Consider the following 23012-nt stretch of genomic DNA (forward strand, 5'->3'; position numbering starts at 1 on the left):
GAACGTCACTCCAATTCTTAGCCTGCTCAATGAATATGTTGACAGTTGGGCTATCTTTGATATGCTCGACCACCCTGCGTCTACTTACGCTAAAGAAAAAAAGATTCTGATCGGACATGTAGCACATGCAGCGAGTCCTCATCATGGCTCAGGTGCAGGCTTTGCCATCCAGGACTTCGCCGTACTGGGTAATATTTTTTTGAATCAACGAACGTACGGCACAAGGACAGAAGGAACTCAAGCTATCAATATATCGATATATGGAGAATCCATTGAGTGCATAACCGAAAAAACAAATCAGCTAAATCATCCGCTGGCGCAATAATAAAGAACCATGTTGAGCACTCAAATTATATCTTACTACTACTTGAAAGTCAAACCACCACCGAAGCTGTGCTCACTATTCTCACCGCCCTTTGTAACTTTGCCCGCGGTAACACCGGTCTCAAAGGCACAGCTACCCATATCCAGCTTCTTTGCAGGACCAGAAGGAGAAATATCGAAATCAAAAATATCCATGGGCAAACCAAGAGTCGTACATGCTGGTTTTAGATTGTAAGTGGGCGATCTTGTGGCTTAGAAATTGTCAATTGAACTTACCGTTTGGGATATCTACGATTCCAGCGACGTGACCTTGTACTGGTGCACAGGATAACAAGAGATAGATCTGGTAGTCAGAATACCCAAATCGACGTAGGTATTCGATGCAACGCAAAATAGTCTCGCGGTAGGCGACAGTGACGTCCATGTAGTGCTTTCGTGTTCCATTAGTAAATAAAATCATTACAAAGACTTGCTATACTACTTACCTGCTTTCCATGGTGGTCCACACTGAACCCCTCAAAGGTAAGGTATCTTCCTGGTCCGTAATGGGGCTCGACGGGGCCGGGTAAGTAGAGTGGTGATTTCATACCAAGATCTGCTATACCATTTTTCATTACCTTAAAATTGATGGTGATGACACCGGACATCTCAATGGCACCGCAAAACGAGATTTCACCGTCGCCCTCTGATTTCACAGTTATTACTTTGAATGAATAGATAGACAACAGAAAGGACCACTTACGGGAGAAATGGAGATCTCCAACAGAGAACTTGGCTCCCTTCACATGTACTGGAAGGTACACCTCATCATGTCGTCAGTATTCACTTTCAATCATTTTGCTCCTGGGTAATCTCACCTTGCTTCCTCTGCTCAAATTCTTGATGTCACAGTTTCCGCCATGTTCGGGGCGACCTAACAAATATCAAAATTTGAACAGCAAATTGGGACCACATGTGAACACAATACCCGGGATTGTTCTTGCGCCTTCGCGGCCAACCTTTGTTTTGATGTCCTCAGATGCCGAACCAGCATGCACGTTTTGAGGGTTAGGTGGTTGAGCAACGATCCTGTCCAGCTTGTTGGCAGCTATCAATTCACCCTCTCGTTTGTTCCATGTGGCTAGAACCTGTAATCAATCATCAGAATATAAATATTTTGAAGGGACAGTGTAAAATGAATGGTGAGACGATCGGGATGGTCATAGTCTGACCGAAGTCTGACTTTGAGAACCTTCGACTATAAAAGAGATAATGAGCTCTTTGAATATAGCATGGCATGTTGAGATTGATCTGCCACATCCCAAGTAAATTCAACACGTGTACCAGATTCTAAGACCAGGAAAGTTTTATTTCGAGACTGTGGCCCCGACTATACAAGTCGCTGGATTCAACTCTCTTGCCGAAGTGCTCCTTTGAGAATGGGAGGAAGAGTAAAAATAATAGCTTAGAAACCTACTTCTGCAGATGGTGCACAACCAAGAATACCAGGGTGAATCAATCCAGGAAATTTGACATGGGGAATATGCCGCGATGAGCAATAGATCCCCTCAAAATCCCAAATTGCTTTAGCTCTATATCGCCACTCATTAGTTCTAAAATCCAGAGATCAATCAAATTAAGACATACGCCGATGGGTAAAGTTCATCCAGGAAGCCACCTCCGTTTTCTTTGGCGAAGACACCTAGGCAGTCAACGTCAATATTAAGTCTATGAAAACCGCTTGAACAATTTGTTGCTCACCGGTGCTATATATAATCAGTAATCATGTATATTTGACATGGATTGCAAGTGACTTACAAGCCCCAAGGATGCTCTTGATGTGGCTGTACATCCATTATTTCAACAAGCAATACATCTCCTGGCTCTGCTGTCTCGATTTCAAATGGCCCAGACAAGTAGTGGATCTTGGTAAGATCGACATTTTTTACATCATCTGCACTGTCATCGTTCTCTGAAGCAGCCATGAGTAAATGGTTACGAAGACAATGATGTGGGTCGAAAGCTTACTGATTTGACCTCCAGTCCAGTCAACCTTTAATAATGCGATTAGCCACTATTTTGAAAAAGATCACGATGTAAGGGACACTTACACATTCTATCTTAACGGTTTCACCATTCTTGATGGTGTCAGCGAACGGAATATCTGGATGCCATCTGTTATGAAGCTTCGGTTGACTTTCTGCAGGCTCATCAAGTGAAACTTTGCAGATATTGCGGATTTCTGATCGACCCATTGTATCCTGTGGAGTCGAGTTGCAATAGTTACAGATGGGAAGAAGGAAGTAAGGTGTCGATTACGTTCACAAGTTTGTTGTAAAAAGAGAAGGCCAGACGAAATTTGACGATGTGGTCAAAAGTGAAATGAACAGGGAGAATGCACTATCACTCACTCTTATACTTTAGGTTACCTAGTAGGTAGTCAACCGAAAATGGGATATCACTCCTATCAATTCCTATTAATTCCTAGATACTGATAGATATCCAGGTAGCTGATCAAAGAAGAGACGTAAGAAATGATAAGAAAAAGGACGTTCGGCAGCTCTTATCGCAAATTACAAATTACAAATTACCCCTCCTCTCTCACATGAATCGAACCAATCATCTGTGCAGACCAATCTGAGTGGCACTCGAATTAAGAGAGCATGGGAAGTAGGAGGAATGCGGGGTTCATCGGCTTGGAAAATATGTATGACACTAAGAATTTCAAAAGAAAGGGAATCATTCAACTGTCTCGGGAAGTTCATGATGAATAAAGTGTGCCTGGCATGAGCTTGGAGTTTGGCAATAGAACGTAGCATGATTAATATCTAGTAAGATGCAGTATACAATGTTACACAGATGTTTCTTAGTATCTTACCGACCATCTGCTTGGTAGCCGTAGAACACGGCAAACGTTTCAGTCATGTTGTTCAGATCACTGGGTGATTTTGCATGCTACCAAGCTTGGCCATATACTCTCTATTTATAACATCCATCCATTCATTACCGTGATCTTAACTCGCTGTACGGCGGAGGCACTTCCGTGGCCGATGATGAAGCTTTCTCGCCTGAAACGCCCTGCGTGACTTCATTCCTACTGGATGTGTTCAGAGAATCTAGTTGGTCGAGTTTGAGGTTCAAGAACTCATGCTTGTTCTTCCACTTTTGTTGGCTAGCAGCAAAGTTGTCCTCTTGTCCAACAGGTGGGGGCGGGTCGGTAATTTTGGTAATAAGATATGCCGTGGATGCTTCTGCAATACCATAGACAAGTACACCGAGCAAAGGGATTCGAAGGAATATGTAGAACCCGATACCAAAGCCAAACAAGAGTCCTTCTCGATCATGAAACCAATTCTTCTTCTGCTCCTTGGTAAACTTGATACGAGCGAAGTATGGCTCAAGCTAGACCAGTCAGATACAATTCACATCACGATAACAATTCGAAAACTCACCAGTTCACGCATCAAACTGCGTGACGAGAAGTAACTCTGTAGAAAGATTACGAGATATCTACGAGGCAAAAAGATACCCGTGCCAAACACTATAAGGCCGGGACCAAGTCCTGCAGCTCTAAGGACTGTTAGTATGAAATATATCATATATCGTATTTCGATTGGGTTTCGTACTTATTGAATGTATAGAAACTGGCAGCCGGAAGCACGAATCTTCCCAGGATCGGAACGTAAGATAGAGCATATACTGCCAAAGAGAGCCCCGCCTTCTTTCCAAACTTTATCAAAAACATGGACATGTTCTCGGCTGTGCTTGTTTTATGGGTTGTGCCATCTCTCTTAGGATATCGTCGTAAATTTGGATAATATTCGTCTCTTAATGTGGACCGTTCCTCTCCTTTATGTTTCTCGTAATATGTTTCGTCAACGAACGCGAGGCTCATCATGAACCTGTGAGGGTTAGTAAAGAATCGCAATTCAATGGGATTTGTGCGCTCGCATCGAGATACTCACATGTTGTCAAGGGTTGGTGTGACACGACTTAGTATACTCATGAGAAAGAACGGAACTTGTAAAACATGATTCTGGATAAGATCTAAGCCCTCGACAACCCTGTTGTCGAAAGTAGAGGCTCCTAGGTCTACAACAAATGACATGAGCCATAGGAAGACTCTCACACCGAAAATCTGCTACTTGTTAGCAATCAGCAAAAAGTGCCGAAGTATGGTGAGAAGTCGTACGGGGATCTCGATAGCTAATCGAATTACGACGCCTGCCAGAACCGCGAGAGCAGCCTGCTTGTAATGCTCCGAAGTAAACAATTGCGGATTTCGCAGAGCCCTTAAAGCTACAACGCAGTCAGTCAGCACCGGATTCCAATGTATAACACGGTATTATTGTCGTTGTGCTCATATATGAAACTGACCTCCCACAATTGTCAATTGGGCTCCTCGCAGAATAGCGTTCAAATCGAAATGATCGATAGACAATTTCTCCTTCAATTCATCACGATCTTTGAAAGGCTTCTGCAACCTTTTTGAATCCATATTTGCCTTGCCTATACTTGAGTGGACGATAGTCAAATATTGAAGGTTGAAAGAAGGATGAGAAGAATGTGTAGGTATCAATCAGCCTTCTTATCTCTAGCTATTGGACATGGACCTGTGGGTAGGTAGTAGGAGTATTATTAGTGTAGGAGTAATATTAGTGTAGGAGTATTATTGTAGGAGTATTATTAGTAGTAGTCAGTACGAGTAGTCGTGGTATGTATATTACACAATCTTTTTTTTTTCAATCCCAGTAATACGCTGCACACGACAGCTCAGAGCTCTAAGAAGCTACGAGTACAACATTCCTGGTTCGGCTTATGCGACGTAATCATTTTGACCCCTCATTACGATATCCATTGAATTATCCATTATCCATTACCCATTACCAGTAGGTATCCATTGCCCGTAGGTATGTACGATACTGTAAGTGGAAAAGTAATACGAGCAACGAGCAACGAGCAACGAGCAACGAGCAACGAGCAATGGTCCATATACCGTTTATTGACATCTTTCAGTCTTTCTTCGTAAGGTTAAATGGAGTCCCACTGTATTCTCGAGTGTATCTACTACCAGAGACTCGTCAATGAGACCATTCAAGTATCTTGCACCGGTACATCTGCACCGGTACATTCGCATCGATTGCTTCCACGTTGGCTGAACCTATCAATACCTTACGATCCTCACATCTCAATTGTTGGGGAGCGTTTGAAATTGCTTCGGAACAGCAAGTTGAAGGTCTGGGGCACATCTTACTTCCTGCTAGGTACGGCACGTACGGGCACACAACCTCCCTCGAGAGTCAAGACAAGACAACTAATAATAACTTAACCTTGATCACTCCACTGTCTGATCCCCCACTACAAGCTGCATTCTAGCTACATTATTACTCTACTGTATGCTCCGTGCAATGCGATCCGCCAATGTCCGAACTTAATAAAATCTCCAGGAAATTGAAACAGTGTGAATGTGAATGGGACTTTGACTTAATTGTAAATTCATACCGTACATCCTCCGAAATCATACATGTTGGATAAATACTGACTTTGAGGAATGAGAGTATGAATGTGTTGAAGAGCAACATTGTAAGCGCGCGGTCTCGTCAGCCATAGATGTTCAGTACATATATACCTGCCGCTATCGTATGTATACACACTAAAGTCAGGTACATCTACAAATATAAACTTCCTTGCTTCTTATAACCACCACAATCAATAGTGCCTTCTACTGTCCCGGGCACACACACTCGCACATCTTTAATCTTGATACTCTACTCTACTCTACTCTACTCTACTCTACTCTACTCTACTCTACTCTACTCTACTCTACTCTACTCTACTCTACTCTACTCTACTCTACTCTACTTCACTCGTACACTCTACATTCTTTCTTGAAATTTCATCCAAGAAATAGAATTGCCAGGAAGCAGCCACCTTAGGGTGATACATGGAACTGCCTGTACCGTCTTGAAACTCGCCGAATCTAACTGCGACAGCTTGCGGAACCCAACTCCATATCTCAAATTTGCATTTATTTTCGACGTTCAAAAAATCGCCACTTATCGCGCAAATGTGCAATACCATGATGGTCATCAGACAGGAAATATAAAAAGTAAATCGGCTCAAATTGCCAATGGCTTATTCTTCGTTGTCGGCACGCGCTGTGTCGGTTTCTGATCGATCAATATCGACTCCCGATCCCCAAATCGAGACACTTTATAGTGTCGATGGCGCCCGCATCATATCTTTTTCAATACCGTCGCAACCTTCGTCGCGACCGAGCTCGAGTAATGGACCTGCGAAGGAAAATACGGAAATAGGTTCTTCTCTGAGGTGGTCTTCCCCAGGGGAAAGGACAATCGCCGCTGGTACGCGTTTTGTGGCAATTTTGTGTTCGCTCTAAGAATGAATACTCATGCTGATGTGAGATTTGCAGGCACTTTGCGCATCTATAGAGCTCCCGAATCTGTCGCGTTTTTCAATTGTCAGAAAGCTTTAAAGCCGATATTACCTCGAAGTCAATGCTGGTTTGTTTCGGACGATGGATCTAGCAAATTCGTGTTGCAAGTACGAAGGCTACAGGAGTACTGGCGAATCGAGATAAGCAACACAACTCCCGAAGAAATTAAGCAAGGAGAGGAACTCAAGAAGATACTGGCGCAAGTGTTGTTATATGAAAAGACTCCTTGTCCGTTCCAAAGAACGTTTTCTGTTGATCTGCCGATTGCTCTGCAAATACCTACCACGCAAAAACCGTGGAAGCCAGTACAAAGATCGTCATCTAGAATTCCTTTACCTCGGGGTGACCTTTATCCTATTGCTTTGAAGTCAACCTCGTTGACCTCAAACTCGCCAAAGCTGTCATGCAGAAGAACCCGCTCTTCTTCCCCACTTCAGACTTCTGCATTGCATCGATCCGCGGCTAGCCCCACAGAGACATGCATATCAGACCTGCAATTCCAAGAAGAAACGCCAGAAACGTCTGTAGCCAAATCTACGAATCCAACAGTACACTCTCCAACATACCCACTAAAAACTCGTGCAGTCGAACCTCAACCAACAGAATATGGTGTAGCCTCATCAGAATCTATACTCACCGTCTTGTCCCGTGTAGAGGTTGGTGAAGGTAGTGATAGTGACGAAACGTGCGACACTAATGCTACAGTTAAAGCTCCCGCTCAATCGCCACGTTCCCAATCACTTCCTGGCTCCAGAAGTCCCTCACAAGTGTTACATCACTGTAGTCGATCAATCACGGCCCCCCCTGTCCTCTCTCTAGTCACAAGTCCACCTTCAAAGCGTCGAAACAGGCCTCCAGTGAGCAAAATTGTAGTCGGCGACCCTGATTCAGAGCTCTCATCAAGCGTCGATTCGTTTCACTCTACACAGTCATGGCACTCTCCACTTGATGTACCACCGTCACCCCCCCTGTCCGGTCCACCTTCACCTATCACTTTTCCCTACCCCCACGATAATATTGTCCTTCCAAAGAAAGTACATCCTACGCAAGCAATCTCACAGCTTAATGTAACCCCCGAGACACACGGAGCATGGCACACACCTTCACTCATGAGTACATCTCCTCGAAGTTTGTCACCTGCTCCAAAGACACCGACTTTGGTTAATGATTGCGGCAAGTTTGAAGATGAAGCCTTTGAGGCCATTACTCCTTCACCACCAAGGTTGAGACAACGTGGTACTACAGGTAGCAACTCACGAAGAAGAACACTATCGCCTCTCCCTGCTGCAGTAAACCTGTTTTCTCCACCACCGGGATCACGGCGACTACAAACCGCTCGACATCTTCCAACAGCCATCATCCAAAAGACATGTGAAATTCTTTTGAGTCCTCCAAGTCATTTACTGCAAGTGATGATTAACGTTGCATCTAAAATCGCAGCGGGTGAATGGAGAGGGGTGCTACTCGGTGAGGGAGAGGCTGTACATTGGGATTTCACCGAAGACGAATATCAAGGCGAAAGTTGGACTGAGGATGACTTTGGATTTAGTCTTACTCCCGCGCCTTCAAGACGAAGGGATGTTTCCTCACAATCTAAGAAGGATACGACTTCCAGCGAGAGTTGGGAGGTCGATTAAGCTTCTATTTGTACACCATAAGCCCACCATTTGTGCTACTATGATTTTGTAATTGGCGCTTGGTATAATTTGTATTAAAGAAGATTCACTAGGAGTATGAGTGGGAAGGTCATGAAATTTTCAATTTAGTTGAAGTGGTGCTTGTGATTTTGACGGGCTTAATTCGGACATGGTTTGGGCGTGTATAGATAGTAAGGATATGATGCATTAATATCATAGAATATGCCATGTAATAGATCATTTGGGTCATTTTTTCATATGAAGATATCTATTTTCTTAACAAATTGTGCGTATCCTAGTGTTGTGGATTTGGTCTCACGTAAGGAGGAGATTGGGCGCAAACGGCGTCTTGACTTCACAGAGGTCATATTAGATTAGGAATTCGCCCAATGAGCAATAAGCGCAAGGAACTCGACCAACAGTGTTCTAATTCATAGCTGTTACTACTTCTTGCTCTTCTACTCATACTTTACGTAAACACATTTCATTATCATCATACTTCGTATCCTGTCCTAATCTACTACGCTCTCACGGCCTCCCAATCCTCAACCTCCACGGTCTCGCTTCACTTCCACGCCCCTCGTTCAAGATCTTGACCTTTCCCCGAATTACGAAAGTCGTCCTATTTGAGTAAGGCACGTGCTATAGAACCATGGCAAGTATGTGGATGATGATTAACAAGTCGATGGTATCGAGATTAATCTAAAGGTATCTACGCTTTTCACTTTCTTCGATTCAACCTTACCATAATTGAAGGTTTTTTCCACTACCCCGGAAATCCTCCCCTAGCCATTTTTCTCGCTCTCCCCTCCCTACGATTATGGTTAGCTCTCGATCCCTTATTCGCTTCTTTCCTCTGTCTAGCGACGTCAGTCTCCTTATCACCACTCGTACCCGCCACGTTTCCATTGCCTCTTCCTCTTCCTCCGCCACCTCTCCCACCTCTACCCGGTCCTCTAATCTTGCCTCCTCTACCCCTATTGCCATTTCCATTCCCATCTTCCTCTCCCTCAACAGCTTTCCACGACGTACTCTCCAAACTTGTTTGTTCTCCTTTGAACGTGGCGAATCGAGTTTCAAGTCGTCGCATTTGCCTAGGGTCACGAGAAAGCATGACTGCCCACCCCTCGAGTGCTTCGTCCGTCATGCCTGTATCTTGTCTTATAGCTGCTCTTTCTTTGCTTCTACGAGTGGTTGCATCCCTAGCAAAAATGCTTGGTGACGACTTGTAGGCACGGAAGAGAGTTTCGTCATGTGCACTCTGTTGTGAGTTGTTGTCAGGGTTGGATTCTTCGGGGTTGGCAGAATCAACTGTTCCGCCGACATCGGCTACATCATATGTGTCGTCTCTTTCATCATCGTCAGAATCAAAAGCAGCAAGTGCGGAGAGAATTGCGGCTTTATTGGGAGCGGTGGAGCGATCTTGGAGCACATCATCGGCGGTTTGATCGGGGTTGCGACGTCCGAAATGCAGGCGAGATGCATCAACCGTGAGCTGGTCAAGTTCGTCATCATCAAAGATATTGCGGCGAGTAGGAAGTTGCGGGGGAGTTGAATGAGGTACTAGGTCGTTGTGACTTGAAGATGGTTCGTTGGGTAGTTCGCTATAGAAATGGTTAGAGTGGTGAGTTTGGAAGAATGAGGGCACATACAAATCCTCATGTCGATCAGCATTATTTAAACTTGGTGGAAGGGATCCGTCCAGAAGATGAGATATGACTTCCTCCGTATTATCATTATATTCTTCAAGTAATTTCACAATAAAGCCTGATCCAAGATCTGGGAACAAATCCTGAACTTGTGATATGAGACTCATCTGATGAACGTGTACACTACTATTTTCATGATCATCAGTGTCGACCAATCCCTTGCCTTTGTTAGGTTTCTTCTTGAAAAGGCGTACAGGCCTGCCGCTACCCCCAGGTTTACGAAAGCCTTGTAAAGTAGCAATCACAGACTTTGCTCTGCTCGACCCCGAGCCACTAGCATCGATTCTTTGTTGAAGTTGCTTCAACACAGGTGTTACTGTGACCAACTCTGCAACCAACGAGTCATTCACATTAGTTGGACCTTTCTTATGTGCTTCAGCCGCAGCACTCAAGGAATAAAGTCGGTCGACTAGTGATGAAAATCTTGGTTTGGGGCTTTCTGTAAGCCCAATAATACAGAGATAGATAGTAGAGATGATGATCTTTCGTAGTGGTGGATTCATGAGCTTGTAACAACTTATAAGAGCATCCACGAAATCATCCCCAGCCATGAAGAACGAAGCTGCTTCAGGAGAAGCGTGTAACAGTTGATTTAATCGTCTCAGTTGTATTTCCGAACCTTTGAGATCTCCCTTAATCCCAGCATCCAGTTCTTCTGTCAACAAGCTCTTGAGACTGCCCAGCGAGCCCTCGATTACTGAAGAGTGCTTGCTCCATACCAATGTTGTGACTTTGTTGCCCTTCTCCTTCCCATAAACTTTACATACATCTGCGAGAACTTCCCATCGCAGTAACGATTCAGGTGACTTGTCAACGCCAACCAGCCTATAGAACAGAAGATATGCTTGCTTGCGAAGTTGCTTGGTCTTTGAGGGATTGGCTAACGAGTTTTCGTCATGTGATAGAGCTGTTTCGGCAAAGTAGGATGCCAGGAAGTCCGGTAGGGATTCATCTTTTGCTGATATTCGTACGAAATCTGGAGATGGTATTGATAGATGTGCTTCAGTCAGAGATATCCAGGCATCTAAGCAAGCTTCCCACTCTCCCGGTAGCATATTTGACCTCCATGATAGTTTGGGATATGGAACTAAAGGTGGGAGAACTATTGATTTTGAAGCCATCTCTAAATTCTGCTGTAGTATCGGTAGAATGGGAAGTAATTGTGACCTCGTGAGCTAGGATGATATATTGAGGCCAAGTCAATAGGTGGAAGTAGGTCCTTGTGTGGTACACCAATGCTTTCCTCGTCTGGTCAATTAATTTGATGGAAACTTAAATAAGCTAAAATGTATTGGAAAGTTTTGGTCGTGTGGTACTTTTAAGAGATTGTGTTTGGCGAAAGGAAGAAAGTGCAATTGAAGAATTTAAATGTATCAAAATATGTACAATACATGCTCTCGCCGTTTGACTCAATATGTAGGTATATCATCAAATTACTTCTGCTGCTACTGCACTCGGCCACACTTATCAACTTGACCCACCTATCAAATCAATGATGATGGCATCTTGGATGAAAATTATATAGATGCCTTAAATTGAAGTTGCATGCCACGCAAAATATGTTAAGGCATTAATATTCGTGAGACCCCATCGATGTAGTCCTCAACCAATAGAATCCATTCGTTTAACCCTGTAATGCCAAGACTTTCTCCCACAGTTTTCGTGAATCTTCAATTTTATCTAATCTTCGCGCCAAATTTCAGAATTCTTTTTCCACGACCACCTTCATCACTTTGCCGCAACTGGAACCATCGTTCGAGTCTTGAAGGAATAACATCAATCAATAGAATCCCATTCTATCAATCCATTCAATCTATCAGCAAATATGTCTTACAACAAGGATAAGGATTTCGCCGGTGAAGGCCCAGTACGTTTCCTCCAAATACATTCAACATTCCCCCCTCGTTTGCGCGAAGTCCAGATCGCATATCGAATTGGAAATATACATTATGAAACTAACCTATCCCCCCTTTCATACAAAAACCCACAAGATCAGAATCACCCTCACCTCCAAGAAGGTTGAGTCCCTCGAGAAGGTCTGCCGTGAGCTCATCGAGCGTGCCAAGGGAAAGGATCTCCGCATCAAGGGACCAGTCCGTCTCCCAACCCAAACCTTGAAGGTTACCACCCGTAAAACCCCTTGTGGTGAAGGTTCCAAGACCTGGGATTGCTTCGAGATGAGAATCCACAAGCGTCTCATTGAGTACGTCCCTCCCGCATTCTTTACAATTGGAAATCTGGCAGAAGATCAAGAGGATTAGAGAAATCTAAAGAGAGAACAAAATACTAATTGCATAATAGTCTTAACGCCCCTACTGAGGTTGTCAAGCAAATCATCATCAACATCGAAGCTGGTGTTGAGGTTGAGGTTACCATCGCTGCATAAATTAGTTGAATGTGATGAGAAAGGGAGGAAATGATGGTGAAGAAATAGGTCGACCACTTTATGAGGGTAGACAATTGAACGCTGTTCCTCTCATTTATTGATACTCTTTATGATACTTGTGTGATACTTTGTGACTGAGATTTATACTGCCAATTTGTATTTCTGTTGATAGATCTTGACGTGTTGTGACGAATCCATCGCAGGCAGAAAATACGTAGCATGCAATCTCCTCTTCCTCGGTCTCCCTTTGAGCAACACGATGCTATGGTAAGATCACATTCGACTTTCAATTGCCTCGAAAGGATATGGCTTTCCCCTGCCCTGCCTGTCACTCCCATAGGCATCCTCATATCCACGCCTATGCACACCCCCAACTCTGTACGATATACTGAATCATTCTCCTCGGCATCATCCTCCCCATCTCAACCTCCAACCTCCAATCTCCTCAAACTCGACACTTATATCTCCATCCCCAAGCATTCCAAGACAACAAATCTCCACCACACCATATAAAAACATATCATGCTTGAAGCACAACGGCTTTGTGAAATAATAATCTATATAAATCATCAAAACCGCTAACTCTAGCCCCCCATCTTCTCCTCACCTCCTCACCTCCTCACCTCCTCACCTCCTCACCTCCTCACCTCCTCACCTCTCCAAACTCATGCTCCCATCCAACCAACCAACCAAATCAAATCAATATTATCCTCAAGTCTTCCACACTCCCCCTCCCCCGCACACCACAAACCCCCAAACCCCCAAACCCCCAAACAGATCCCCCTCCCAAGCTCCCAGGAATAGAAAATAGCGAACTAACCTCGAAGTCAAGTCAAGTCGAATCAAGTCGAATCAAATCAACTAGAAAATAGCGAACTAACCTCGAAGTCAAGTCAAGTCAAGTCAAATCAACCCTATACACACACCATCACAATACCATTACCCCCCCCCCCCCCCCCCCCCCCCCCCCCACAGAAAACCAACTAACTACAAGAGTTCGAATATCGAATGTCGAATGTCGAATGTCTCGATTTCCAACCATCTCGTCCGCAATATACATATATATGTATATATAGTTGCTTCAAGAGCACTTGCGAAAGATGCACAATCCCTTTCTCTCTCTCCGGCAAACGTGAGGTGGTAAAAGAAGGACTTCCAAAGTTCCAGATCCAGATCCAGTTCCAGCTTTCAAATCTCAACTCTTTACCACTCCTGCAATCCCGATATTGAGTTCTATTCAAACATACGCTTGATTCCTCGTATCTGAACAAGAGAGACTGATACAATCAATTGCGGATCTTGTTCGCATGGCCGAATCATACCAGCTCCTATGCCGCCTTCGATAAATATTGAACCTCGAGGTTCAGATCACTCAAGCCCCTCAATAGATCCCATCACCACATCATGTATCACACGAAACAAACTAAGACTAAAAAGTCCCCGATAATCATATCATCAATTCAGGTTGGTATCGTCATTTCTCTCTTTTATCCCTCCAAATAAAAACTACAATATGTACAATCGAAAAGTATCTCCATCCTATCATCAAGCTCACAGCACCATTTTGCACCCTCAGCCCATCTAATCTCCCCACCACGAATCGCGCGCAATATATACTTGGAGCCTAGTACCCAACAGTCGGCTCTCAACAGTATGAAATACACTCATGTTTTATCTCAGATTTCCATTCATCAATTCCTTCCACTTCATCAAGTACAATAATAGCAGAAAAAAGTTTTGTATGTTCACACCACATGTATGTACATATTGGTTGTAACCCCCAAAGAACGCCGTGAATACTCCAAAGGTTAGATCAGATCGTCATTCAGGTCAGGTCTGCGTGAGAATTTAGACCAAGCCAGCTGCTACATCAGCGGGAGAGTTTCCAAGGTATCCCCAGGATTGTTCTGCCATGTAAAGAGCTGCGGTGTTGACCTTCCAGTAATCATTGAATGTACTGAAAAGGAAAACGTTGGATGCGTTGGAAGCGAAAAGATCCTTGATAGCTGCTATGGCAGTGGTCTGAGCCTCAGGAGAGGCGACAGCCTGATCGTGAGATGTTCCAGCGGATGGCCATCCGGTCTCAGTGATAACAATGTCCATATCAGGGTTGGACAAGAGGGCTCTCAACTCGGAGATTTGGGTGCTAAGGAAGGTACCAGCAGCATCGGCGGCGGTGTTGGTATCGAAGAAAGGATGGCAATTGACGGCGCAATAATCAACATTGTCGCAAAGACTTGGGTAAAGCTTAGTGGCAGCCAAGGTGTCAACGGCTACAACCTTTCCAGGGTAGTTGGCGGCAGAAAGGATAGATTTAGCAGTAGCGACGGCACTGGCAACACCAGCAGCATCAGTCACAGCGTTGTTGACCCACTCGTTTCCAATGGAGATGGTAGTGATCAAACTCCAGTCACCATCAACAGCATCTACAATTGCTTGAGTTTCGGATGCAACCTCGGCGAAATCATATACACCAGCAAAGATCTTGAAACCATACTTCTTGGCGGCTACCAAAGTAGTGGTGACTTGATTGCAATCCGTTCCGTAGATACGGACGGTAGAGTATGTTGATGGAATTGCGGCAAAGTCTGCGTTCACTTGGTCTTGAGTCTTGCAAGCGTTATTGGCCATGTAAGGAGAGTATGCGAATCCATATCCTCCAGATGATGCAGCGACAGCTGAAGTGGATGCGGCTGCAGCAGAAGAAGTGGTGGAAGAGCTCGAAGAAACTGGGACCGGAACAACGGCAGCGCTGCTGGAAGAGCTGACAACGGGGGCAGCAGCACTAGTAGAAGTAGCGGCAACGGGGGCGTCAGCGCTAGTGTAAGCTACAGAAACTGCGACAGAGGCGGCGACAGAGACTTCTACACTTGGAACTTGAGCTGCCGGTGTGCTTACAGCATCAGCAGTAGTTTGAGTGGATGGTTGAACGGCAACAGCAGCGGCAGCTTGAACATCGGCAGCTGGAGTAGTCGTAGTGGCGGCACTCGAGGTAGCGACAGATGGGTTCGATTGATAGATGGTCGTTGGCTCGTTGTCGATATACTTGGTAGTAGTTGAAAGAGGAGTACCGTCAGTGCTAACATAGATGATGACTTCTGGAATTTCGGTAGCCGCGACGACAACGGTATCAACCACTGTAACCAAATTTCTCTTGTCATGAATAGCCCGGTGAGCATTATGGCGGTCTGTGATGTGTTAATAAGAATTGTAAGAATGGGTTGCGCCAGCGAATACATACTAAATGGTTGAGCCAAAGTCAATTGGACAAGGGAGAAACCCGCGAGGGACAGGATGGCGCTCTTCATAATGAATGTGATATTGAGAGAAAGAATGTGTTGGTTTGAAAGTCGAAATAGATTCGATCTATTGCCGGCCAGCGGTTAGTTCAAGGTCCAATGTCAAGTTGACAAAATAAACAAAAACAAGACAAGGAGGGAAACATGTATTTGTTATGAGATTATGAGAAGGACAAGACCTAAAGTATTGGAGTCAAATAAACTCCTTGGGTAGGGTAGGAAATTCCATGTTGATCTCTAGGACTCTAGGACCTTACAAGCCGCGAGAATGGCTTGGTGAAGTTTGAAAACAGGAACGAAATTAACCCACCTTGAATTTCGAGGTCGTTGGAATGTAAATGTGATCTTGAGAATGTTGTCGTCAAGAAGGCTTAGTCTCAATTGGGTATCAACGACGACAGGAATGTTGTATTTTCTTGGGAGTAATCGAAATGAGTGACTTGATCTCGAGGTTTCAAGGTATAAATGAGTGTTGGGCAAAAGCAAGCAAAAGATGCGCGGCAAATTTTGCAATTGTAGTTGTCGACTTTAGTTCTGAAAGACTTCTAGGTCCAAGAAATCAATGAAAAGGAAGGTTGTGAGATTTGACTGAATATCAAATCGTCGTTGATAGAGAGAGAGAGAGAGAGTGTGTGTGTGTGTGTGGGTGTATATGTTTGTGTGAGTGGATATTGAAGGATAGTGATGAGAACTCGAAGATCAATTCGACTTTCTGAAAAGAGATTAGAGACTTTATTAATTCTGGTGGTGGAGAATGATAATCAAATCAAAAGTAGAGGAAGGAAGCAACGATAGAGATTGTTATTATTATTATTGTGGTTGTTGGAGGAGGCTTGGTTTTGTTTACGGAAGCACCTGGGCACTTACTTGTTTTAATTTACAACTCCACTCCGCAATTCACTCTCAAGAAAGTGGAGAGTCAGATTTTTTTGGTTGCCCAGGTGGTGTTGACTGTTAAGAAGTGAAGGCCCAATCAAGTGAAGGTGAAGTACGATGTAAAAGAAAGGCAAGGAAGGGAAGAAGGAAGGAAGGAAAGAAAGAAAGGAAAGATCAAGAAATGATCAAAGTCACAGTCAAATTCTAATCCGAACCACGAACCACGAACGGTATAACGGTATAATGGTGGAGGTTGACCGGGGATGAGAGAGAGAGATATTAATTGACGATGAGATTGGACCAAAGAGGAAAGAGATGCCCCTCTATATCTATGAAGATCAAAAAGTCTAGAAGATGCGAAAGACCAACTTTCTTTTCCCCGGTCAAGGTAATTTGAGGAATAATACTGTGTGTGTGTGTGTGTATAGAGTTTGAAGAATGGAAGATATAAGATATAAGATATCAGATATAAGTTACCTAGTATATGTTATATATAATAAGTTATAACTTACAAAGACTAAAAACTAAAGTCTAAAGATTACCCAGTACCTAGCAATGATTGAAGATTGTAAAGAGTGAAGGCGGCATGATAATGACATGTATTATGATGTATGGGGTAGAAGAAAAAGAGAACATATGGGGTCTTAATTCTGATCTGGTCAAGGGAGGGCAAGGAGAAACAGAAGGAAAAGAAAAAGGTTCATCCCAACTTCTTCATCTCAAGGCTTCAAGGCTTCAAGGTCACATCTGGTCACGACCCCAAAAGGCCTCGATGAAGACTCGAAACTCAAAACTCGAAACTCAAAACTCAAGAGCTCCCTCACCACATGGAAGAACTTTTTTGACCAGTGGAAATGAAATTGAAGATCCAGAAAGTGGATGAAACCAGGATTTCTGGGTGTGACAAGTACAAACCATTTTACCACCTCTTTCCAGATTACAGTACTCGGTGTTGTTTTAAATGAATGCCGACCACAATTTAGCTAGTGTATATCACACCAAAATTTATTGAAAGTCATCTATTTCAAAATTCAATTATAATTTAATCACAAAGATTTAGAGTATAAAATTTTACCAATTTATAGAGATTTAATTGAATTTTAAAAATATTCTTTCAAATTATAATATTTTAATATGATTATTGAATTATTTAGAAAATCAAGATATTGAAAGTATAGAAATGAAAATTCGCTTATTTTCAGGCTTTGAATGCCTAAGGCCAACCATAAAAAAAGCATTATTTGAAAGAGATTTTTATTCTATTAAAAGTATTTCAATTTGATTTCAAAAACTTTGAAACTTTGATATTAGATTTATTTATTGATATTCTATATATATTCAAGATTTGAAGAATATAGTTATATTAGTTCTTTTAATATTGAATTTTGAAAATACTAAATAAGTATAGTTTTGGGTGAGGAATTCGGTTAGATTTGAGGTCGGCATTCATTTAAAACAACACCGAGTAATATATCATATATACCTAGTATCCACTTTATATATCATGGTAATATTTTCTGACACTTCTGACACTTTCTGACTGTACCGGGGCACTTACTATATTTCTGTACTCACTCACTCATACTCGAGTAGTAATCAGTACATATGAGGTAGATGGGTACAGATCCAATACATAATATTAGATTTCCTGTTCATCTCCAAATCACAAACCCCTCGGAGTCTGACCATAACTCTGATCATTCTGTTCTTCTCGACTTCTCGACTTCTCGACTTCCCGACCGTATATTCCTCTCCTTCCTCATTCGGCATTTCTACATCTCAATTTTCATCTCATCTTTTTTTTTGGTGTACCTACTACCTACTACCTACTCGTAAATTGTAATCTTATCATACCTCCCCTACCCCCGAATTGGTGAAACTTACTATTATGCAATGCGTATCCCCGAACAACAACCTTATATCATAAATTACCCAGGTACATTCCCTCAACGTTACTTGGATGTCATCAGTACTTTGTAGTTATCCAATCTCCCAATGTCGTGTGTGGCCAAGACTCAAAAGCTTAAGAGAAGTATTACCAACCCATAATATTTCACCAACCAACCTCACCAGATCTCGCATACAAAAACTTTTCGTTCGCAAAGTTACAACTTACAACTTACAACTTCCAAGTGACAACCCGTTCCAAAGAAATTGTGGAATCCGGAACCTTATCCAAACCCACCTACCTACAGAGTAGTACCTAGTACGTACCTAGTACCTACTCAAGAAATCCCAGCAATCGCCCAGGACCTACGTGGTCCTTAATCAAACGACCCCCCTTCCTACGCATTCCTGAATTCGCCCCCAAAGCACAACCTATTGGATCAATCCCTCCCACAACCCTTCACCCAGCCGCCGCACGACTAATCTCCAAATCCTGGCCGCCGGTCGGTGTAGAGCATATGTCAGGTACAGTACAGTCTGCAGAACAAGGCTGCAGCAATCCCTACCGCGGTCCTCCGATTGGATCGAGATTGGTGCTCATAAAATTGGATCTCCTTCCCTATTGTAAGACGTAACCGATGGGTGAACGAACATTGGCGATTCGAAAGAATGGCACCAGAAAATCTCCCGAGCCCGATTGCAAGATTGATTTGTGCACATGTGAATTTACCCCCCCACAGTCTTGAGTCTTGAGTCTTGATTCTTGAGTTTTCATGGTAAAATTGTTCACCTGGTTGATTTTGATGGTATGGATTGACTTGAATTGAAATACTATTCGATGGAAGAGCGTGGAAGTGAGAAGTTGAATATGTAACACGGGATATTGTATTTCATTGATGTGTATGTATATGTGTGTGTGTGTGAATATGCCATATGTACTAGCTCTTGTCAAATCGTCATAGGTGAACACTCCAGCCCACCGGACATATCCGTCGCAGCCCTAGTTCCCAGTCAAGTCCCTGGTAAACCTTCATTCATGCCCTGCCAGGCTGCCAGTCTGTAACTCCATCACTCACTCCATCACTCTGCCCTAAGTTCTAACATTCCATTATAGCGGCAATCAACAAGCCCACGAGGCGCCAGGTCTTCCTTCCAGACTTTGTTTTATCCTTTCAGGTACCATTCGAATGTCACTGGCTAGGTAGTAGGTAGTCAGTCACTGGCTCATTGATTGGTAGTATTTGGTACCTGCATACGGAGGTATTTATCATCAGCCCATTCATTCATTATTCATTATTTATTATTCATTATATTAACTCTCGGATACATCATACATCATCCATCACATTCTAGAAAAGTCAAAGAAGGAAGAACAACTTAACAAGAGAGACGGTGAACCGGATCGGATCGCAGGGAAATAAGTCTAATAAGTGGAAATTGGTAATTCGCAGAGTAGTAAGTAAGTACAGAGAGAGTCCTTCTAGAATCTAGATTCTTTTCAAAGTTCACACCCACCCTTTCTTCATCGTCGGTGAAGAAAAGATAGATGCATACGGTACATCACATCATACCTATGGATCTCTGCGACTGAATCAATAGATTTACCAACACCAACCACGCTCTGGTGTTTGAACTATCAAAACCGTCTTCATACCCTCCCTACCCTCCATTTCCATTTCCCATTTCCACTTCCCAAACCCAAACCTACTAGTCTCTCGCCCAAAATAATCCAAATTGAGCGTTTTCAAATCCCATTGAAACATCCTATACATATACTTCTTCTTCTACCTACCATCCGTTCCCAATTCACTCATGTACTAACATCCTATTGAAACTTATACATCCACCTATCTACCCCCAAAATATATCAGTTAACAAGCCTAATGAACATAGAATATCAAAATTTAGATGCATCTACGAACAATCTCATTCCCAAGGAGAAAAATCCCGCCCATAAAGTGTAATGTGCCATAATAATTCCCAAGTGAAGATATTCATTCGTAATTTCTAATTTGTATACATCGGTCTATACTCATATCAAATACACGTACCCCATTATTATACATTACAGCTCTTCAACCCTCTTCTAGCTCCCTTCACAACCCGTTCACCCAACCGCTAAACCCAATGCCCCCCTATTCATCCATCATCCATCATCTATCATGTAAAAAGAAACACCCCGCTACTAAAAATGCAGCCGAGGAAACAGTAAATTTAGGCCAGTGGCAAGGCCAACTTACTACTCGCCTTTCTAGTCAAGACTTTCGTAATAGCATGTCTAATAACGACGCCAGCCTTCTCAATCTCCTTTTTCGAGAGTCCTGTCGTGATGCATACTTTGAGAGCTGGTTGTAATTTCCACTCTTCATCTTTGCCATTGCTACCCGAGTAGACGGGCATACTTTTGAGTCTAGTGATCATTACTCCATTGGCGAGTGTCTGTATACAAGTTAGTGGATAGAACCAGTATTAAGTGATGGAATTGCTTGCCTCATCAACACATTCTTGCATGATACGTTCTTGTTCTTCGATACTTAGACGTCTGGAGTTGACAATATCTTGCTTGAGAACAAGGAGCATCACCGGGTTTTCAACGGCACTGGTGCAGTGAACCCAATCACTTCTCGGATCAAGCTGAGCCCTCATTGCCTTGATATTCTCTCTACATTGTACCAAAACCTCAGGATTAGTTTGTAGCATGTTGAGCGTTTCGCTAGCGGTAGTAGCCAACATAGCTGGTAAAGCCGCGGAGAAAGTGTAGGAAGCAGCAGTGATACGCTGATGTTCTACCACATCGTTTGAGCCTGCGCAGAATCCACCTCCGGCACAGAGAGGTCCAGCTAATGATCCAATCAACATATCAATTTGTGATGCATCCACATTCTGTGCTTCCGTAAGACCGCGACCAGTTCTACCAAGAACTCCAAAGGACCATGTCTCATCCAACATCAGGCGGAATTTGTAACGACGTTTGAGTTCAATCTAATGATTTGTTAGTTATGCACACGAGCATTAGGATGTGATTTGAGAAAATTACCAGCTTGGGCAAGTCCACGCAATCACCAACTGTTTCTGACAATCCCTCTGTAACAATAAATCTTCTGGTCAACGGTCTCTTGGCTTGTTCCTTGACTACCTTCTGCAATACCCTTTCCAAATCTTCCATATTGTTATGCTCGAAATATTTGACTGTACTTCTAGAAATCTGCAGACCCTTCCTGATTGAGTAATTGCTTGCTCGATCCGCCACAATAATATCACCTCTTTTGCAAAATGCTGGTATCACACTCGAAATCGTAGAAAATGCATGAGCATATACAATGCATCCTTCCGTTCCCAAACATGATGCAATGTCCGCTTCGGTTTTCATGTGTACATCTTGAGTGCCGTAGAATTGAGGGGGTCCGCAAGGTCCTACACCATAAGTTCGGAGAGTTTGGATGGCCTTCTCTTTGACTTGCTCGTTGCCAACGAAATTGTAGAAGTTATAAGATGCGAGGTTCGTTACCGTTCGGCCATTTGAGAGCTTAGATTTTGGTCCTGTGGGCCTTCTTTATGTTAGCACACTGCATAAGCAGAATATTGAGGAAGGGGGAGTCAAACTCACCCTACGATGATGGGCGTTTTCTCACTATCTGCCTCTTCAAAAGGAGTCATCTTTGCAACCAATGGCTCAGGTTGCCACTCGTCCACCAAGTCATCGATTTCCTGGTAATTTACTAGATCAGTTGCCATAACTTTGACTCGCAGACCAATCTGATTGGGGAAGACCGCTCACCTCCTCCGTCAACTGAACAAAATTATTGTTATGCGTCACATAACTAGGCGCCAGCAAATATCTAATGAAGAAGATAACCAGAACCAATTCGATAACTGATCTGACTGGATCATCCTGATAACTCGATTGAATGTAGCGGATGAGCATGGCAGAGCCAGGCACCTTTTGAAAAGTCGATGTGATCTCGTTCATGGACGAGACCATGTACGATTGAATATCCTGAAGGTCCATGTTGATAGCAATCGGGTTGGCCGGCGTCAGAGAAGAGAATCGAGTATTGTGTTGAATGAACGATTGGTAGAAAACGTTCCCGCTTCCGCTCGTACTGGCACAAAATAGTGCTGGCTTGTTCAATGATAGTTATCGCACCTTGCTGTCGGCTTCGCGTAATTGAATGTCCGAGGAGTTCAAGTTGAACAGGTGGGCTTAAGATAGATTGTAAACTATCACTATCCGTATAAAATCCGTATAAACATCAACGATGCAAAAGAAAGATGCTATTATTGTATTGTATCTTCTTCAAGGACTAAATGTGTAGGTTATCGATTTATTATAACTTACTAGCTAGAATGTGATGTGGGCTGCAAAGAAAATTAGTAAGCTAGTGAAATTCATGCTACGATTCTCTGTAAGGGAAAAGGAGGCACGTCAGAGTTCCCTCGTTTCATCTAAATAGATTG

General features: G+C 43.2%; 7 protein-coding genes across 7 annotated transcripts; 2 read left to right on the plus strand and 5 right to left on the minus strand.

The window, feature by feature from the left end:
* Positions 1 to 363: 363 nt before the first annotated feature.
* EAE98_010984 (uncharacterized protein) lies at positions 364 to 2558 on the minus strand (the record flags this gene model as incomplete). The annotated part of the gene is made up of 12 exons (XM_038958606.1): positions 364 to 542; positions 601 to 754; positions 810 to 1009; positions 1067 to 1127; positions 1182 to 1237; positions 1292 to 1451; positions 1781 to 1895; positions 1951 to 2005; positions 2065 to 2069; positions 2122 to 2275; positions 2332 to 2356; positions 2415 to 2558. 12 exons carry the CDS (start codon positions 2556 to 2558, stop codon positions 364 to 366), a joined length of 1308 nt encoding a protein of 435 aa, XP_038804971.1.
* Positions 2559 to 3306: 748 nt separating this feature from the next.
* On the minus strand, positions 3307 to 4801 carry EAE98_010985 (uncharacterized protein; the record flags this gene model as incomplete). The annotated part of the gene is made up of 6 exons (XM_038958607.1): positions 3307 to 3705; positions 3756 to 3873; positions 3930 to 4205; positions 4269 to 4441; positions 4496 to 4602; positions 4681 to 4801. The coding sequence occupies 6 exons, from the start codon at positions 4799 to 4801 to the stop codon at positions 3307 to 3309; spliced, it is 1194 nt and encodes a 397-aa protein (XP_038804972.1).
* A 1632-nt stretch (positions 4802 to 6433) lies between these two features.
* EAE98_010986 (uncharacterized protein) lies at positions 6434 to 8397 on the plus strand (the record flags this gene model as incomplete). Its single annotated transcript, XM_038958608.1, has 2 exons — positions 6434 to 6668; positions 6737 to 8397. The coding sequence occupies 2 exons, from the start codon at positions 6434 to 6436 to the stop codon at positions 8395 to 8397; spliced, it is 1896 nt and encodes a 631-aa protein (XP_038804973.1).
* Positions 8398 to 8838: 441 nt separating this feature from the next.
* EAE98_010987 (uncharacterized protein) lies at positions 8839 to 11468 on the minus strand. The gene is made up of 2 exons (XM_038958609.1): positions 10050 to 11468; positions 8839 to 10001 (listed from the first exon to the last, which is right to left on the minus strand). The coding sequence occupies exons 1-2, from the start codon at positions 11225 to 11227 to the stop codon at positions 9164 to 9166; spliced, it is 2016 nt and encodes a 671-aa protein (XP_038804974.1). The 5' UTR covers positions 11228 to 11468; the 3' UTR covers positions 8839 to 9163.
* Positions 11469 to 11931: 463 nt separating this feature from the next.
* Positions 11932 to 12492, plus strand: EAE98_010988 (uncharacterized protein; the record flags this gene model as incomplete). Its single annotated transcript, XM_038958610.1, has 3 exons — positions 11932 to 11973; positions 12098 to 12309; positions 12408 to 12492. 3 exons carry the CDS (start codon positions 11932 to 11934, stop codon positions 12490 to 12492), a joined length of 339 nt encoding a protein of 112 aa, XP_038804975.1.
* Positions 12493 to 13865: 1373 nt separating this feature from the next.
* EAE98_010989 (uncharacterized protein) lies at positions 13866 to 17298 on the minus strand. The gene is made up of 4 exons (XM_038958611.1): positions 16659 to 17298; positions 16102 to 16503; positions 15734 to 15858; positions 13866 to 15680 (listed from the first exon to the last, which is right to left on the minus strand). The coding sequence occupies exons 3-4, from the start codon at positions 15798 to 15800 to the stop codon at positions 14341 to 14343; spliced, it is 1407 nt and encodes a 468-aa protein (XP_038804976.1). The 5' UTR covers positions 15801 to 15858; positions 16102 to 16503; positions 16659 to 17298; the 3' UTR covers positions 13866 to 14340.
* Positions 17299 to 20768: 3470 nt separating this feature from the next.
* EAE98_010990 (uncharacterized protein) lies at positions 20769 to 22563 on the minus strand (the record flags this gene model as incomplete). The annotated part of the gene is made up of 5 exons (XM_038958612.1): positions 20769 to 20993; positions 21045 to 21536; positions 21592 to 22102; positions 22162 to 22262; positions 22333 to 22563. The coding sequence occupies 5 exons, from the start codon at positions 22561 to 22563 to the stop codon at positions 20769 to 20771; spliced, it is 1560 nt and encodes a 519-aa protein (XP_038804977.1).
* Between the last annotated feature and the right edge of the window lie 449 nt (positions 22564 to 23012).

Source organism: Botrytis deweyae (assembly GCF_014898535.1).
Source record: "Botrytis deweyae strain B1 chromosome Unknown BDEW_043, whole genome shotgun sequence".
NCBI classification, from domain to species: Eukaryota; Fungi; Ascomycota; class Leotiomycetes; order Helotiales; family Sclerotiniaceae; genus Botrytis; species Botrytis deweyae.

Excerpts from the sequence above, each read along its gene's own strand:
- EAE98_010987 (XM_038958609.1), bottom strand. The coding sequence starts at position 11,227 with ATGGCTTCAAAATCAATAGTTCTCCCACCTTTAGTTCCATATCCCAAA. Across the intron at positions 10,002-10,049 it reads GCTGATCGACATGAGGATTT|CGAACTACCCAACGAACCAT; the intron begins GTATGTGCCCTC and ends CCATTTCTATAG.
- EAE98_010989 (XM_038958611.1), bottom strand. The coding sequence starts at position 15,800 with ATGAAGAGCGCCATCCTGTCCCTCGCGGGTTTCTCCCTTGTCCAATTG. Across the intron at positions 15,681-15,733 it reads GACTTTGGCTCAACCATTTA|ACCGCCATAATGCTCACCGG; the intron begins GTATGTATTCGC and ends AACACATCACAG.